Source organism: Entamoeba dispar, genomic scaffold (assembly GCF_000209125.1).
Source record: "Entamoeba dispar SAW760 scf_1105229460621 genomic scaffold, whole genome shotgun sequence".
Classification (NCBI taxonomy): Eukaryota; Evosea; order Mastigamoebida; family Endamoebidae; genus Entamoeba; species Entamoeba dispar.
This window is the reverse complement of record NW_001854284.1, coordinates 25,920-43,840: the sequence shown is the minus strand read 5'-3', so window position 1 is coordinate 43,840 and position 17,921 is coordinate 25,920. Positions and strand designations below refer to the sequence as shown.

Below are 17,921 nucleotides of genomic sequence, written 5' to 3'. Positions count from 1 at the left end.
TTTCTTTACTCTTTTCTTTTTAGCTTTCCTTCTTCCTCTTCTCCTTCTTTTTTCTTTTCTTTATGACTTTTTTTTGGTGATTCAGATATAGTTGTTTTTTCGTTTGTTTTTCGTTTGAACATGAACGAAAGTAATCTCTCCCTACTGACCTTCTTTTCTTTGTCTTTTCCTTCCTGGTCTGTTTCTTCTTTTTCGCCATTCTCTTCTACTTCGTTGTTACTGGAACTTCTTGTTCTCTTCTTATCTGAACTCATTTCTTTTGAACAAAGTTTTTTCACAACTTCATCCGTTCTCTTTTCTTCATTTTCCAATGGTGGGGTTGAGATTCTTATTGTTTGGTTCTCATGTGTTTCTGGTGTTTTCTCAATGTCACTCATGGAATTGTTCAAAAGTTCTTTTTGATTTCATTTGAAAAAACTACTATTGCATCTTTATTCCAAATAAAATCAATTTTATTTTATTACAAACTTATTTTTATCAATAACACAACCACAAAATGAAAAACAAACACCAAAATTTAAAAAAAAAAATACTTAATCTTTATTTAATTAGTTATAGAAAAGATATCATTCAGTTTTAAATTATTTACTTGAGTTTATTTTGTTTTCTTTTCAAAAACTCACGAAACAAATTAATTAAAATATACTCTGACAATAGAAAGATTAGTTTATTTTAAATAAAGAACAAATGTCATGAAGCTTTAGAGTTAATTTTGTTATTAAAGGAAATAATAATGTAAAGGATAGTTAATTTAAACATATTTTATAAACTTTACAATCAGAACTAATAAATACTATCAACATAACACTTTTTGATTAAAGAATGGAATCAATTAAAGAAAGATATGAGAAGGTGAGGCATTATTCAATGAAATGGTTATTAGAAGATATAGACATTAACAAACAACAACACCAGTACCTCCATTTTTGGAAACCATCAATAGAAGAAGAAGTTAATAAGAGCTGCTTAGGTAATTGGTATCCATCAGAATTTGATTACGATGGAATTCATTACTACTTCTGTGAACAATTTCTAATGGGATGCAAAGCAAAATTATTTGGAGATGATGAAACATTCAAATTAATAATGGACTCTAGAAATCCTTATGAAATGAAGAAACTAGGGAAAAAAGTAAAACACTTTAAAGAAGAAATTTGGGATAAATACAAAGCTGCTGTTATGTTTGAGGGAGGTCTTGCTAAATTTTCTCAGAACCCTCAACTAAGACGATTCTTGATAGAGACAGGAGACCAAGTTCTTGTTGAAGCGAGTAAATTTGATGCTGTTTGGGGGATTAAAATGGAAGAGCTAGATGAGGGAGCAAATGACCCACATCAGTGGTGTGGTGAAAATATTTTAGGATTTACTTTAATGTCAATAAGAGATTATCTTCTTGTTTGATTTATTTTTCTGTTTGAAAATTTTGGTTTTATATTTAATTTTGATAAAATAATTTTTCTTTCCTTTATAATTATTTATTTTTACAATATTCTTATATCATTTCTTATTTCAAATATTATGAAATTCATGGACAGAGTTTCATTTTGTTTATTGGGATTTATTTTAAGTTCCTTCTATTAAGACTAAGTATTGATTACTTAAAACACTCAAAAAAAGTTGTAAAAATAAATACCAAGTACAGTACTTACAATGTTATTTATTCATTCTTATTATCAATACTAATTTATCTTTAATACAGTATTTCTACTTTTTTTACTAACTAATTAATATATAAGATCAAAGAAGAACTTTATTAAGATGAAAAACATTAATTACATATCATTTGTGTATTTCTATTGTCCAAGTAAAACTATTTACAAAACAATAACCAATATTGTTTATTTAATTTTCATTATATTTAGCAATGATGAGTATATTGTATACAAATTTATCATGAACAATATTTTAATAATTATAATATATCAATGAATTTTACAAAAGAAATATATCAAATTCTAATAGCAATTTAACAAAAAAAAACACAAGTGTTACGATATTATCTAAGATGATACATTTTTATTAAAAGAAAAATTTTATTCAAAGAGAAATTTAGATAAGAAATAAAGATAAAATGAATTATGAAGAAGAGGAGTATTTAAATGAATCTTTAAAACGCAGTTAAAAGAATTTAGAGAAAAGAAAGTAGTCTATTATACTATACATGTAATCGTATAAATCATATCAATTATATTCATTTGAGAATTTATTGAAATAGATAAAAGTTATAATCAGTTTTAACTCAATAAAATTACTTAAATAATTATTTCAATGAGATTTAGAACAATTGCATAATTTCTTTTTTCATTGGATTATTAGAATTAGCAAGAGTAGTAGCTCGTTTTCTTCTCTCTGATTTTATAGAGGTTTTTTGTGTTGTGTTTTTTTCTTCTGATGAAATTGGTTTAGATTCATTGAATTTATCAAATTCTAATGCTCTTTTAAATAATCTGTCGTTCTTTTCTTTATTTTCCATAAACTCTTTTCTTATTTTAGCAAGACGTTTATATGTTGAATCTTTTTCAGAATTCTTTTTCATCATTTCTTTAATTTTACATTCTAATAGTGCATCTTCTTCTTTCTCTTTTGGTCCATCAGTTGTATATTTTGTTATAAGAATTAATTCACTTACAACTTCAACTAATTGATCCATTAAAGCTTCTATTGAAAATGAAATACCATCTTGCATATTAGGAAGATATGTTGGATGATCAACTGCATCAAATTGTTCAAAACAAATAGAATCAGGTTCAAGTCTCATAAAACTACCTTTATTATGATACATATCACAATAATTAGGAGCAGAAAATACTGTAATACATGGAGGAACATCAACATCTTGTAAGAAGTAATGAAGTTTATATCCTTCTTCCATAACTTGATGTGCACGAACAACACAAGTTAAGTTATTATTCTCAAGAAATGGAATAAGACTTTTTGCTCCAAACAAAAAACTAGTCATTCTACTTGTATTTTCAATAAAATCTATATTCAACCATTGTTGAGCTGATTCTGAATCTAAATCTTCTTCTGGTGGTTCATCTAATGGATCAGCCCATAAAATATCAGATAAAGGTCCAGAAGTTGGTGGTTCAATAAAACGATTAATAGAATTATAATCACATATACTGGACATATCAGGTGAAATTCCACCATGACAACATAAGAAATCTCCTAACTCTTTTGTTCCTACTCGAACAGCAATAGGAAATGAATCAAAAAGAGTATAAACTAATTCTAATAATTCATTTGATTGATATTTTTTAGTAAACTCTGCAGCAAATGTCATATTTTCAGACATAACTCTACTTTCATGATTACCTCTTAAAAGGAAAAATCTATGAGGATAATTAATTTTACATGCACAAAGATATAATAAAATTTCTGTTGAAAAATTTCCTCTATCAACATAATCACCTAAAAATATAAATGTGTTTTCTTCATTCTCTGGTGGTCTTACATCAAATATTGTTAACATATCATAAAATTGTCCATGAAGATCTCCTACAATAATTACTGGAGCTTGTCCTTCAATCATATTAGGTTCTTGTTTTAAAATCTTTGTTGCTTCTATGATAATTCGTTTGGCACAATCAGGATGAAGTATACCTTCTCTACTTAAATGATTTCTTAATAATGATAAATTAGGTTTTTTTTCATCTGCATATAAAAAGTTTTCTGGTAACAATCTTGTTTCTGGAATTGGTACACTATCTTTTATACGACCATCTCCAACGGGTTTAGGTAATATTTTATCCCACATTATTGAACGTTCCTCAACTTTCTTTTGTTGTTGAATTTTCGGGATTTGATTTTGTTCACTAATAGCAACACTTGCAGACCTTGTTTTTTTTCCTCGAACCCGTCGACTGCTCATAAAAAGAAATCGTATTTTACCATTTTTCAGTTTTTTCAACTCAAAATTATTTTTGGATTTATCTTTAATATGAAGGAACAAATTTCTTCGTGTATTTTGTTTTAGAACTAAAAATGGTGAGAGAAATATAACAAAGCTTTTAATAGCATAAGTACACTTAAAATTAAGTATACTAAACAACGTATGACTAAAATTTGTTGAAGAAAATTGACTCATTCTAATAAACGAAACAATAAATTTCATGAAAATATTGTATAATAAAAGATTAATTTTATTAAAGAAATTACAATTATAATATAATAAAAAGAAAAGATTTAATAAAAGAAATGACAAAATAATGAATTATTTTTATTATATTTTATGAAAAGAATAATTTATCTTTTAAAAAACAAATAAATTGTTTCAAATTAACTTTTTATAAAAAAAGATAAAGAATTATTATATTTATTTAAACGAAATAACATAATACAAAGATAAAAATTGTTATTTTAATTAGTATCATTTTTTTCAATGAAATCATTAATTTCATTTTCTAAAGAAAGAATTAACTGCCTAAATTCATCAAACATTTTTTGATGTAATTTACAGTCATCGTTATTAATTTTTTTCTTTAAAGTATCAAGACTAGCTCCAATAATCTCACAAATTCTTTGTAAAATAGTAAATAATTCAGATACAGAAGGAACTTCACACCCAGTATAAAATCCACTACTTAAGAACGTTTCAGTAATTTCATATACACTTTCCTCCTTTTGTTTTGGTTGTAATAAATTTCCAACACAAGTTTGAATATTTTTTAATTTAGTAGAATCTTCTTTGCCAGCAAGTTTAAGGTCTTGATAAGAAGACAATATACTTGTTAATTTATCTAATCTATATGAAAGAATGTCTGTAATGTTTTGAATTGGAGTTAATTTTGTAACTTCTTTATCTACAACTTGTTGTCTTTTTAATCCACATGGCATAGATAAAGATGTAGTTAATACATATCGTTCTTTCGATCTCTTTAGAATATCTGTTTTTGGTCCACTATCATCTTCAAAAACAAATAATTTTGTATTAGTTAATAGTGTTTGTGGATCTCTTATTGGTTCATTATCAATCATAGGGAATACTGCTTTAACTTTAACATAATTAGTTACTGAATCATCAACATGCTCATTTTTATCAATAAATGGTATATCTTTAATACCTGCCCCTGTAATAAGATTCTTTAATTCTTTATTGAAATCTTTTAATGGTTTTTGTGAACGATAAATATATCCAAATGGTGTTGACAATGATTTTAATGCTTCACCAACAAATTCAACATGGAAGAAATATCCACTATATATATCCACTGTATTATCTTTAACATCCATATTTTTATATAATTTTTGAATAGTAGCATGACATTCTGCTAACTTTCTATAATCTAATATTTGTTCATAATATGGTAGCTCAAAATTACATAATGCTAACGCATAATTATATAAGTGAGATGTATCAAAATCTTTAACTCCTTGTTTTATATGAACAATCATACTTTCAAATGAACAATCATTATTCTCTTGTAATTCAACAACTTTATCTTCACTCAAAAAATCTTCACATATCTCTGTTAAAAATTGAACAGGAAGATCATTAGATCTATTTGCAATATGGCAATAAATATAATGAACCATATGTAATTCACACATTCCTGCTTCTACAAAATTTAAATTCTTTCTATTTTCTGCAGCCATTTTATTAAACCATGTTAAATGAAGTCTTGGATTATGTTCATAATCAATTGTACTTTCATAAAACTTTTGAATAAGAAACTCTGGGTCATTTGATTTTTTAGATAATTCATCTAATTCAACAAGTTTATTAATCATTTTTCTCATTTCTTGATCCATATCATCAATACAATGTTCAAATATATTTTGTTTATGTTCATTAACATCTAAAAATGCTTCGTATCTAAACCTATCATTTTCATTTAAGAAATATTTTCTTTCTTCATCTTCAAGTATTTTAATTTCTTTCTTTTTATTACTTTTTTCTTCTTTTTTTGGTTCTTCTTGTTTAGAATATTGAAGTACCATTTCATTAATATCTTTAAAGTTATTTGTAACAGTAATAGGAATGACAGTATAATCACAGTATGCATTAATTTCTGGTACTTCCATTTTTTCCATTTCATCAATATTTTTCTTTATACTTTTAAGATTTTGTACCTTACTAAAGAAATCATTATCTTTTACTGTTAATTCTTTCTTTAAATCACTAAATTGAACAAGTAGTTTAAAGTATTCTTTTCTTTTATTTTCATTTCCTTCTTCAATTACTTTTCTTTCTTCAAAGAATTTTGCCAATTCATCAATGTTATTAATTCCTTCTTGTATCAATGAATCACATTTTGACATAAACTCAGATCCAAATGGTTCCATATTTAAATATGTTTCTGATGTTTCACTCCCTTCACTATTATTTGAGTCTGTAGATAATCTTGATGTATTTATATTAAATTGTTCTCCTTCAGCTAATGCAATGCTTTTTCTTGTTTGTCTTCTCCTATTATTGGCACGTTTCATATCAATAACAACAGCATTTACTAACGCTTTTAAATTGGCAAATTCTTCATGAACATTTTTTTGTATTTGAATCATTTCTTCTTTTTCTCCTAAACAGTCATTAGCAATTTTACTTAACCAAACCATATATTCATTTGATTTAGTATTTTTTTCTTTCATTAATAACTCTACTGTTTTACTCCATTCATATAATTTAATTGCATTTACTGCAAATTCTCTTTCTTGACTATGCCATTGTTTTTTAAATGTCATTCTTCTTTCATTTGCTTCAATCTTTTTAATAAGAGTATTTACTTTTTCTACAATACTTGCACTCATAGGAAGTATTTGTTTCCAATATTCAAATCTTAAACACCATGGCCTTTGTTGTCTCATTAAATGTTCACTTTGTTTTTCAACTGTATCATCACTAACAGCAAATCTATCTTGTACTCTACTAAAATCTTGTAATGTTGAATTAGTATAACTATCTCCTAATGGTTGATCATATAAATTCTTTGTAACAGAACTATACATATCTTCAATTTCATTCATTACTTCTTTCCTTTTAAGTTCTAATTCTTTTTTCTTTTCTTCATATACATTATAACAATCAATTGACTCTTTTACTAACATTAATTTTTGTTCAAATAATTGTTCTACTAATTCAAGAATATCAGAAAATTGTTTATCTTCAATTGGGAAATATGGGTTCTTTTGTCCTGTTGTTTCCATAACTTCTTTATATTTTTCTAATCGTTCTTCTGCTTCTTTTTTAATTTGATTAGCTTCATTTTCTCTCATAACTCTTAATGTTCTTAATTGTTCAATTGTTAAATTTTCACTCATCATTTCATTAGGAGTATTGTTACTTGGTTTTGTCATAACAACTTTTATTACCCAATTTAATGTTTCAAGACTTTGTTGCATATGTTTTCTAAAAATTTCTTCTAACTCAATTGCCTCTTTTTGATCATCTCGAGACCTTTTATCAATAAGACTTAAATGGCCCATCGTCACTTTAAATTGGTCAATTAAACCAGTACATCTATCACTAAGTAATTTAACAAAACAACATTCTTTAAATTTTTCTTCAATATACATTTTAATCTTTTTAACATCAATTCCTCTTACTCTAAGATGTTCTGGGAAGAAATCACAAATATTTAATTTTAATGTAGTATACCCGTTAATTAAATCAGCATTTAATAAGTCAAGTGGCTCAAGAATTTCTCTATGTAAACTAACAACATTGTCTAAAAACGTTAAAAATTCATCTGTTGCTCCTGCAGCAACACCAAGTTCTAATTGTTGAATTCTAAAAAGATATTTTGTATCATAAACACCTTGTTCTTTATAAATTTTAATTAATTTCATAATAATTTCTCTTGAAGAAGTAAAGTCTTTTTGAGGAAGATTTATTAATTGACTAATAGTGCGTTCAAATTTATTTTTATTTTTCATTAAATTTTGTAATTGACTAAGTGCACAAACAATATGATTTGATATTTTTGATAAATCTTTATCACAAACAAAGTTAATTTTTGAAAATATATATAAACTTTGTAACGCCATTTGACATACTCTATCATTCTCTGAACTACATAATTTAATTATATTCTTTAATAATTGGAATGAGAAATCAACTCGTTTAGTAAAAATATAATTACAATATTTACTTAATATCTTTCTTACAAATGCAAATAATTGTTCTGCATATTTACTATTCATTGGACAATCAAATAAAACATTATTTATAATATTTTCAATATCACCCAATGCAGTTTTAGATTCATTATCACTTCCTTCTGTAGCACTTTCTTCTTGTTGAGTTCTTTCATATAATATTTCTAATGCATCTAATGTAACCATAACACAGTCATAAATTATGTAATGTTGAAGAAAATCATATTCATTTCTTTTTATTGAAATGCTCATAATTTTTCTTCTTCTATCTGCTTTATTTTTATTTTCAATTTCTTGTTCTTTAAGCATTTCTTCTGTTGGTGCTTGACTTGGTCTTCTTTTTTTAATATGAATAATTTGCATTGGTTCTTTAATACTTATTTCTTTTGTTTCATTTTCTTTAGTAATGTCATTAATAATTCTTTCTCTCATTTCTTCAACTTCAGGCTCAAGGTCTTTAAATAATGGAAGTGGATATCTAGATAATAACATTAATGACCTTCTTATAATATTAACAATTACTTTAACTCTTGATGGAACTTCACCAGTTAACCATGACTTTAATGTTTTATCATCCATATTTTTTAATACAAAAAAGAAACAAATAGATATCATCTCTACATCCTCTATTCCATCATTTTCTCTACACCTTTTATTTTCCCAATCAAGAATAGAATCGTTATCATCAATTAACCTTAACACAATTCCAAGTAACATATTTGATATAATTCCTTTTTTGTTTTGTAATTTGGCGTCAAGATCTAATCTTTGTAAAAATGCAACAATTGAATAAATTCCCATTTTAGATAACACTGTAGGTTTTTGTGAAATAAGAAGATATTGTCTAATAAGTAAATAAACTGGAAAATATTTTTCTAATACAATATCTCCAAGCATTCCAATATCATTATCTTTCATTTCAATATCATCTGGTAATGCTAATAATTCAATATACGGAAATTTAGAAAATAAATTTAATGAATCAAGTCTTAAAACTGTTAAAAACATTACTTCTTCACTTGTTTGTTCATATTTAACAAAATTATTTTTTACTTCAACATATGGTAATGAAAGTTGTTTTAAATGATATTCAAATACTCCCATAACTTCACTTCTTCCTAATATTCTAAATAATTTCATTAAAAACCTAACATAAGCGGCATTAGCCTCTGCAAGATTTTTATACATTTTATTAAATACTCTATCATGAAGTACTTGTGAAAATGTAGGTGTAAATGCTTGAAGGAATAATTTTTTAAATGAATTATATGAAATTTTATTATTTTTAATTGTTTCTGGATCAAACCATTTTCCACGTTCATCTTTTAACGCATGTTGTTTATCTAAATATTTAATTAATGAATGAATAATAACTTCAAATAAAAACCAAATATGTGAAAATACTTTTGATATTGTTTGAGCTTGATCTGTTAAACTTAATTGACTTTTTAATAACATGACTAATGTATTTGGACATGAATCTTGACATGTACAATGATATTGAAGATATTTAGATAAAACAGGATGTCTTACAGCTTTTGGATTTGAAATATTTTTACGATAATATTTTTGTTCAAAATTACTTACTTTATCAACAATAGTAAGTATTGGTTCAAGTAAAATTTTATTAACATTTAATAATCCATTCATTATTACTGGAAAGAAATGAACACAATCAGTCGAAGGTATTTTTTCTGAAATACTTTTAATTTGTTGAATAAGTTGATCATCACTTTCATTTTCTGAATATTTAATAAGATAATGAATCAATTTATATGTATCTTCTGATTGTGGATAAACAGTACTTAATCCATTTAATTTAACTTTTAAAAAAAATTTTGATAATTCATAAAATTCGGTATGTTGAAGATAATTTTTTGATGGATTTTTTAATATTGGAAGAGTTACTTCTCCATTTAATGATTTTAAAAATGAGAATGATCCTACTTTCTTTGATTCGTTAATAAATCCATCTTCAAAAAATGAATAATATGCATATAATGGTTTTGAACTATTTCCTGTTTCTTCAGCAGATACATCAGTAATAGTAAATAATAAATGATGTGTTTTCTTTAATGGAAAAGGTAATTCTACTTTTAATTCACTTAAAAATTGACCAATTTTTGTATGTGAAAAAGAAGTAATTCCATTTGAGGTCATTTCAACTTCTCCTTTTTTAATATTACTTTTTTGAGGATAAAACAATTTAAGGTCTAATGACTCATCACCAATGTTATTATCACTATCTCTTAAACTAACTTTAATTACAATTCCTGATCTTTTTCTTTCTTTTCCAATTGATACTTCATTTGGATAAATAATTAATTTATTAGAATATCTATCATAAATATCACACAATTCTTCATTTTCAATTAAATCTTCCATTACTGGTACATCAACTATTTTTTCTTCTTTTACTTTTTGAACATTTTCTAATTCAGTTAATCTTTCATTTCCCAAATATAAATGACATTGTGCCTCTTTCCAATCTTCAAGTGTAGTAAATCTAATAGTAGCTAACCAACATCTTAAATCAATTTCTTTAGCTTTTTTATTTTTTACATCTTCAATTAATTCGAATATTCTTTTTTCATTTTCAATACCTTCTCTATAAAATTTAATATTTAATAACTGTCCTTTTTTTTCTTTAAACATTTTATTTACTGGCATTAATCCAATAACTAAAAGTTGTTCTCTTTGAATATCAATTTTACTTGTTGCTATTTTTTCTTTATATTTTTTCCCCTTTTTATCTTCAAGTCCTTTTTCATACATATCTTTAATTGTTTCAATATCATTATCTGCACTTTTATAATGTTTTACTAATACCCAAAGATCTCCATTTTCAATATCATCTGGCCATAATCTAATAACCACTGGATTTATTTGATTTAATACATCAAATGTATCTGTTTTTCTATTCAATTCAACAAAATAATCAGCTGTTAATTTCCTTTTTGAGTTTGCTTCTAAAAGACAAAATGATGAAACTATTTGTTCTCCATCTCCTCCTAATGTATATTCAAATACAAATGGTTTCCTATCATCATTCATTTTCATTGGAACTTCAACACTTTCGGAAACAATACTACCAGTAGAAAATACTGGATTATAAAAATCAAATAAATTTGGATTTTCTTTTCTTCTATTTGAACGTTCAATAATATCTACCATTTTAACATCTAATTGAATATTATCTTTTTCACTTTCTTTTTGATCAACTGACTCTTTTGATTCAATCCCTTCCTCGGTTTTTTCATTACTAAAAATTTTCATATAATTTTTACACTTCTCAGTTTTAGCAAAATCACTTAGTCTAATTGGATTAATTGAAGAATATGTCATTTGTTTTTCTTTTATAACTGTTCTTTCTCCATAGAATTGTTGTTCAATTAATTTTAAATATGAAATTGTTGATGAATCACCTGTAATAGGGAAAGAGATTGTAACTCCATTATGTTCTCCATTAATCTTTTCTAAAGTAAAATCATTTTCATCAAAATAATTATATAATTTTGATATTGATGGATTGGCTTTAAATTGATCTGCATAAATGTCATATACGTTTTTTTGTTTTGAATATTCCTACATTAATTACTATTTTTTTTCTTTTTTCATTATAATTTTACTTAAACAAACTTTTAATCGTTCTGAAATACTTTTTAAATAAATAATAAAATCACAAAATTCTTTTTGATCTACTCTACAACTTTTATCTGTAAACCTTTCACTAAACAATTGTTTTATTTGAGACTCTGTTAAATTATATCTCTGATTCGTACTTACTCCATCTGTTGATGATAAACACTGTTTTATTTGATATACATCCAATTCTCCTGTTCCTTCAGTGTCGTTTCTTTTAAACGAAACTATAGAATCTGCATATAAAACATCATTTTCTCCTTGCTTAGTTTTAGTTTTGGCATGTGAAACACAAATCTTAACTGGGGCAGGCGTTTTAATTTCGCCGAACACCAAGTCCAAGAAGTCTTTCTTGTCAGCTTGGTCTATTCCTGTCATATAAATTATTTTAAAATTTTTTTAGTTTTTCTTTAATTTTTTATTTTTCTTCTCTTCATTTCCTTCATTCTCAAAATACCTTCTTCATTGTTTGTTATTATTAAATTATTATTTAAATATTATACTTTTTCAATTTATATTTTTTTCTCTTTTTTTAAAATCCATTCTTTCTTTTTATTTCAAGGTATCATTTTTAAGATTGTGATTATGAAAAGTTTATACAGAAGAACCTGTAGAAAATTTATTCAGAGAGATGTTGAAGAAAACAAATTAAAACATATAATAGATGCTGGAAGAAATGCCCCCACTGCATGTGATGAACAACCAATACGATTTTATGTTATTAAAAGTTTGACAATTCTTTCTTAATTTATATTTTCAAATTTAGTAAACGACTAACAAGATTAGACAAACAATTTATTGCCAAAGTTGCTAGAAACTGTCAAGAAACAGTTTTTAACTTAAACCCAATATTGTATGAAGAAAGAATGAAAAGATTAGGAGTTCAATCAATATTAACTTATGACTGTCCATGTGCCATTATTTTGACTTGTGACAAATCAAATAATAATACAAACACTCATTTTGATGTTGGTTTTATTGCACAAAATATGTTATTGGCAGCTAGTATTGAAGGTCTTGCAGCAATACCAATTGGAGTAATAACAGTAGTATCAGATAAGTGGCTTGACGCTTTACATTTAGAAACGAAAATAAATAAAGAAGAAGAATTGCTTTTAATGATAGCTATAGGATATGGTGATGAAGATTATTTGTCAACCATAGAACCAAAAGAATTAAAATCAAAAGTAGTATATCATTATTAAAACCAAATTTAATAAAAAATGGAAAAAAAATTAGGACTAACAAATTAATTATCTTGTTCTTTTTCATCACTCTTTAAATAAGCTAAAGAAGGATCACGTGATGCTAATAACTCACGAAGGTATTTAATTTCTTCTTCTAAGTCTTTAATTTCCATTTTCATTGAAGTCATTTTTAATAATAAATCAGATTTTTCTTTTTTAGTATTTGTTGATAAAGCCTCTAATTCATTAATTAATCTATTGTAAATTCTAGTTGTTTCCATTTCTGAAGAAAAATGTAGTTGAAGTAATACCCCACTTTCTGAAGTAACAAATTGAACAACATTTCTCCATTCAACTTGCATTCTTGGTAATAAATCTTTAGCTTTTTCTTTATCGATCCATGGTAAATCAATTTCAATGGAATCAATATCTGGATTTTTAAATTGAAGAATACGTTCATCAATGCTTTGTCGTTTATCAGAGGCAAATTCTTTTAAATATGCTTTCCAATTATCTTCAGATATTTCTTCTTCAATTGGTTCAGCAAACCAGGATAATACTACTGAAACAGTTTTTAATGACTCTGCTTCAACAGCACTTTTACTCTCAAGGTTGGTGACGAAATAATTTCCAAGAAGACGAATAAAGAACAATCCTCTTAAAGCACTGATTTCAACATTTGGGGTTCTTGCATGAAGCTCAATTAAAGCACGAGACATAAAATAAAGAAATGTGTTTGAGAAATTAAAAGTAATAAATAATTCTGTTAGTTTGTAGATAATGTCTTTCATTTTATCTAATGATTTTTCAACCCCTGGATCACCTGTATTTCCAATAACTAATTTAGATTTATTTTCTTCAATAATTACTAATACAGTTTCCATTGCCTTATTAAAGAAGGGTTTTAATTCATTTTCTAAAATTACTTTTAATACTCTTAAATACGTTGAGTTTCTTTTAAAAATTGATTGTGGAGTACGGAAGCATTCTTCAATTTCTCTTACAATCAAATATTTAATAAATTGTTTTAAACAACCTTCTTGTAAATAATATCCAACAATCATAGAAGTATTATTAAACAATTCTTCTGGGGTAGACATCAATGAACAAAAATGCTTAATAACACCAGTAGGAATATCGTTTGTAAGATTCAATAATAGCTACAAGTAAGTTTTGACTGTGCTTATTTTATTCAAAAAAAAAAAAACAAACTGTTTCAAGTGGGTTAGATTCACAAGTGATAAAATCAGAAGAACGAGTACTTAAAGAAATTCTTGTTGGTTGAGAACTTGCCATGTCTTCGTTTTTTTATTTTTAAGTTCCATCAAGTTTCCATTCATTTGATTGGTTAGTAAAATAAATAAGAAACAATTGTTATACTCTTTTCTCGGCATATATAACAATAAATTTAATTACTGTGGTAAAGAAGGATTTTGTTTTATTATTGTTCTGTTTTTTACAATCTCTGCAAAAAAAAAAAAAAAAAATAAAAACAAAGCATTTAATCGAAAGAATCTTAAAATACTCTGAAAATATAATGAATAAAACAGATTATAATAAAAAAATAAAAGAAGAAAGAAATCTTCAGAGATGTAAATTTAAAAATAAACAGTGCAAAGGAAAAAGAACGAAATAAAATCGAAAAAAAAAAGAGTTTAATTTTTTTTAAAAAAGAAAATAAGAAAATAGTAAACAAACAAGACCAAAACTATATTCGAAGAAAGAAAAAAAACGAAAAAAGAATGAAAGAAGAGAAATATTTATAAACCAACCAATTAATGAAGAAATAAAATGTTAGGGGTTTATTTGTTGAAGTTATTTTTGTGAATCACTGGCAAAAATAAAAAGACAATGGGATACAATAATATAAAAAGATAAGGAGGTTAATCTTTAATTTCATATAACATGACCAATCTCTCTGTATTTATCCCTGTAAGTCCATTGTTTTATGAACAAGTTGATGGTCAAGTTATCTACCCAATAAAAGATAAAATGATAGTAAGAGAAAGTCCAATTAATGATAACTCAATTCCCCCAGGAAGAAGGTATCGTCAAAATGAATTAACTCAACAAATTTCTAACATCGAAAATGAGATTTTTCGGATAACTCAAGTAATAAAAGATAGTAGATCTAATTCACCAAATTTACAATTATATTATAACTCGAAATTAAACAACCTTAAATCTATTCTTCATCAAAAACAAAAACATCTTTTACGATTACAAAAAAATGTTATTGTTCAAAAATCAATTAGAAATAAAAAACGTTCTATTGAAACTCAAGACAATTAATGAACATTTCTTCTTCATACTTTTTTTATAAAGATCAACATTAATTATGTTTAATATTAACTATTTGGTTGTTATTTTATCAATTTAAGGATTTTAATTAAAAAAAAATTAAACTATGCCTTTAATTGAATTAGAATTTCTTTAATATGATCAGTAATATAATTATTTACCCTAACACAATGTTGTTGTTTGGCAATTAAACATTTTCTTTCAGCAAACGTATGAATATCACCATTTTTCTTTAATATAACAGGATCAGGCATTTGGTCTAGTCGTTGTTGAATAGTTATTATTTCTGTTTGAATATCAGCTACAAAACTAGCAAGTTCTTCACAGGTGTTTGGTAAAGCAATTTCTTTTTCTGATTGAGAAATATTATATGAATGAAAACAATCAGGTTGTACTTTTGATTCATTTTCTTTTATCATTTTCTTTAATTGATCAATTGTCATCATTACTCCATGAAAGGTATTATCTTCTGGCCATTTTCCATTAACAAAGTATTGATTATATAAAAAATATGATGCAGCTAATTTAAATGCTTCATATTCTTGAATGAGTTGAGAATAAGTCATGTCTTTCCATTCATCAGAACGGTGATATAATTGTCTATCTTGCATAACATAATCATAAATTTCTTTTGATGTTTCAATTTGAGGTAATACATGAACGATTTTCTTTTGTCTTTCGGCATCATTCTTCCAAAATGTTTTAAATGGGATAGAAAACACTTCATATAATTGTGGTGGTATCAATTTATCACAATATTCTATTAAAATTTCAATACACATCTTAATAGAAGCTAATTCAACTAATGTAGTATCAGAAAGACGAGTAAGTACAGGAGTAAAACAAACTGCTAAATTTGCCGCATTCATTTTGTTTTTATCAGAAAATTTAGTAATGTAATTGAGAAATATTAATATAAAACTTAATATATCAGCAGCTGCTGGATCAAGAGTAGAAAATAATTTTAAAGCAGATGGTGGGTTATTGTTTAAATCTTTTAAATATTTGATATTTGTTTGTGGGATTAATGGTGTTGGTAATTCATAAAGAAATTTCTTTAAAATTGCAGTACATATTCCAAGGTCTTTATCAAATGCTTTAATTAAAATACTTTTTGATCCAAGACAACTTTTTTGATCAATTATTTTCTTTACTTTATCAATTTCATGTGACTGTGCAGATAATCTAAACAATCCTTGTTGAGTGATATGTTCTGGTTCACAAATATACATTACACATAAATACACTAATGAAGGAATACGGTGGTCACATTGTCCGGTTTTTCTTCTTTGAATATTAGAAAGTGGTGTACCAAAATATTTGTGCTGTCTAAAAAAACCGTTCATATATAATTTGATTATTAGATCTATCTTATCTATTTCTTTTGACTGTTATGTCTTTCTTTCCTTTAACCTCATTTTTTAATTTTTAAAACTATGTTTTTACTTTTTTTCACTTTTTTCTCTTTTCATTAGAATTTATTTTGAAACATTTAAATAACAATTTTTCATTTTTATTTTCGTTTTGTGTCTTTCCTATGGAAAAATCAAAAAAGCTATATTTAGATTATTTGATATAAACTAAAAAAGAAATTGATATATCATATAAGTTACTTTCTTTATAATTTATTTATCATTTTTTAATACATAGAAAAGTTATGATGAGGACAAAAATGTAGTCTTGATTTCAGGAGATAATATAGAAGAAAAAAGGACCAAACAAACCGAATTATGAAGATTCTTTTCTATATAAATGTTTAAATAAAAACTTTTCATTAATCAACTAAAATCATAAACAATTAATCATGCAACAACAAGTTTACCAAGATTCCATTTATGTTTTTCCAACAAAAACAGAAGTACCATTACTCTATGAAACTCAACAACTTCAGACATTATCTCAAGATGAAATTAGATATAATCAGTTAGTACTCTTTCTATTCATTATTGGATTTTGTAACCCATTAATATGGATTATTAATTATATTTTAAGTCGTAGATCAAACACTGAACAATCAATTAAATTAGGTGAAATTTCTATAGGTCTATTTATATTAACTGGACTTCTAACATCCTTACTTTGTCTTTCTTATTTCTTTTTTATTTAATCGAATTTAACATATAATTTAATATTTTGTTATTTATCACATAAATATTCAGTTATAAATATTTGTGTTTTTTATATAAAAACTTAACCACTTAATCTTCTGCTGTTCTAAAAATGAAATAAATGAAGGATCGAAGATTCTTTTAATGAAGAAAGAACTGAGATACCTGAGGTCATCTTCTATTATACAACAAAGACTGAGTTCTTTTATGTTGAGGGTTCTTTTTTGTTGAAGGACTGTTTTAGAAGAGTTTTTGAGAAGATAGTGCATTTTTTATTGAATAATGAACTTCGAAAAATTTAAACCTAAAAATGAATCTCATTATTGACAAATGAGTAGTATGACTGTCTTTGAACCTACTACTCCTTGGAAATATGAAGTGATTTTTGGACCTTCAAATGATTTTCTTTATAAACAAAATCCATCTGTTAAGGTGAAAAATCCTTCACCACCTAATTCTAGTGGAAAGAAAACAAAAAAATACTGGTCCTTTGAACAAAAGATGTTTGCTGTTGAAAAAGTCCGTTTAATTGGACTTACTAAAGCTGCTAGATTCCTTCAAGTGACTGAACCAGAAACTTATGGGG

The 17,921-nt window shown here is 25.5% G+C and overlaps 9 protein-coding genes across 9 annotated transcripts in view, besides 21 other annotated features; 4 read left to right on the top strand and 5 right to left on the bottom strand.

Moving 5' to 3' along the window:
- Positions 1–74: a microsatellite.
- On the bottom strand, positions 6–377 carry EDI_100840 (uncharacterized protein; the record flags this gene model as incomplete). Its single annotated transcript, XM_001737439.1, has 1 exon — positions 6–377. One exon carries the CDS (start codon positions 375–377, stop codon positions 6–8), a length of 372 nt encoding a protein of 123 aa, XP_001737491.1.
- Positions 150–212: a microsatellite.
- A 135-nt stretch (positions 378–512) lies between the features above and the next one.
- Positions 513–551: a sequence feature (AT_rich).
- A 271-nt stretch (positions 552–822) lies between these two features.
- EDI_100830 (uncharacterized protein) lies at positions 823–1,401 on the top strand (the record flags this gene model as incomplete). The annotated part of the gene is made up of 1 exon (XM_001737438.1): positions 823–1,401. One exon carries the CDS (start codon positions 823–825, stop codon positions 1,399–1,401), a length of 579 nt encoding a protein of 192 aa, XP_001737490.1.
- Positions 1,402–1,427: 26 nt separating this feature from the next.
- Positions 1,428–1,520: a sequence feature (AT_rich).
- Positions 1,521–1,899: 379 nt separating this feature from the next.
- Positions 1,900–1,923: a sequence feature (AT_rich).
- A 352-nt stretch (positions 1,924–2,275) lies between these two features.
- On the bottom strand, positions 2,276–3,874 carry EDI_100820 (serine/threonine protein phosphatase 2B catalytic subunit, putative; the record flags this gene model as incomplete). Its single annotated transcript, XM_001737437.1, has 1 exon — positions 2,276–3,874. The coding sequence occupies one exon, from the start codon at positions 3,872–3,874 to the stop codon at positions 2,276–2,278; it is 1,599 nt and encodes a 532-aa protein (XP_001737489.1).
- Positions 3,875–4,118: 244 nt separating this feature from the next.
- Positions 4,119–4,327: a sequence feature (AT_rich).
- Positions 4,328–4,362: 35 nt separating this feature from the next.
- EDI_100810 (uncharacterized protein) lies at positions 4,363–12,117 on the bottom strand (the record flags this gene model as incomplete). Its single annotated transcript, XM_001737436.1, has 2 exons — positions 4,363–11,682; positions 11,737–12,117. 2 exons carry the CDS (start codon positions 12,115–12,117, stop codon positions 4,363–4,365), a joined length of 7,701 nt encoding a protein of 2,566 aa, XP_001737488.1.
- Positions 5,848–5,925: a microsatellite.
- Positions 7,765–7,796: a sequence feature (AT_rich).
- Positions 7,855–7,883: a sequence feature (AT_rich).
- Positions 9,344–9,388: a sequence feature (AT_rich).
- Positions 9,910–9,953: a sequence feature (AT_rich).
- Positions 10,707–10,728: a sequence feature (AT_rich).
- Positions 11,757–11,777: a sequence feature (AT_rich).
- Positions 12,116–12,165: a sequence feature (AT_rich).
- Positions 12,166–12,211: 46 nt separating this feature from the next.
- Positions 12,212–12,278: a sequence feature (AT_rich).
- Positions 12,279–12,324: 46 nt separating this feature from the next.
- EDI_100800 (uncharacterized protein) lies at positions 12,325–12,944 on the top strand (the record flags this gene model as incomplete). Its single annotated transcript, XM_001737435.1, has 2 exons — positions 12,325–12,466; positions 12,526–12,944. 2 exons carry the CDS (start codon positions 12,325–12,327, stop codon positions 12,942–12,944), a joined length of 561 nt encoding a protein of 186 aa, XP_001737487.1.
- Positions 12,945–12,988: 44 nt separating this feature from the next.
- Positions 12,989–14,222, bottom strand: EDI_100790 (uncharacterized protein; the record flags this gene model as incomplete). Its single annotated transcript, XM_001737434.1, has 2 exons — positions 12,989–14,086; positions 14,139–14,222. 2 exons carry the CDS (start codon positions 14,220–14,222, stop codon positions 12,989–12,991), a joined length of 1,182 nt encoding a protein of 393 aa, XP_001737486.1.
- Positions 14,223–14,395: 173 nt separating this feature from the next.
- Positions 14,396–14,423: a microsatellite.
- Positions 14,424–14,526: 103 nt separating this feature from the next.
- Positions 14,527–14,683: a microsatellite.
- Positions 14,594–14,683: a microsatellite.
- A 148-nt stretch (positions 14,684–14,831) lies between these two features.
- Positions 14,832–15,218, top strand: EDI_100780 (uncharacterized protein; the record flags this gene model as incomplete). Its single annotated transcript, XM_001737433.1, has 1 exon — positions 14,832–15,218. One exon carries the CDS (start codon positions 14,832–14,834, stop codon positions 15,216–15,218), a length of 387 nt encoding a protein of 128 aa, XP_001737485.1.
- Positions 15,219–15,308: 90 nt separating this feature from the next.
- Positions 15,309–15,331: a sequence feature (AT_rich).
- EDI_100770 (uncharacterized protein) lies at positions 15,332–16,573 on the bottom strand (the record flags this gene model as incomplete). The annotated part of the gene is made up of 1 exon (XM_001737432.1): positions 15,332–16,573. One exon carries the CDS (start codon positions 16,571–16,573, stop codon positions 15,332–15,334), a length of 1,242 nt encoding a protein of 413 aa, XP_001737484.1.
- Positions 16,574–16,844: 271 nt separating this feature from the next.
- Positions 16,845–16,872: a sequence feature (AT_rich).
- A 450-nt stretch (positions 16,873–17,322) lies between these two features.
- Positions 17,323–17,416: a sequence feature (AT_rich).
- Positions 17,417–17,665: 249 nt separating this feature from the next.
- Positions 17,666–17,921, top strand: part of EDI_100660 (ataxia telangiectasia mutated, putative) — a gene marked incomplete at both ends in the record, with an annotated part of 7,363 nt that continues 7,107 nt past the window's right edge. The window contains one exon of the mRNA XM_001733331.1: positions 17,666–17,921. This exon is cut by the window's right edge and continues 113 nt beyond it. Coding sequence (XP_001733383.1) covers positions 17,666–17,921 — 256 coding nt within the window.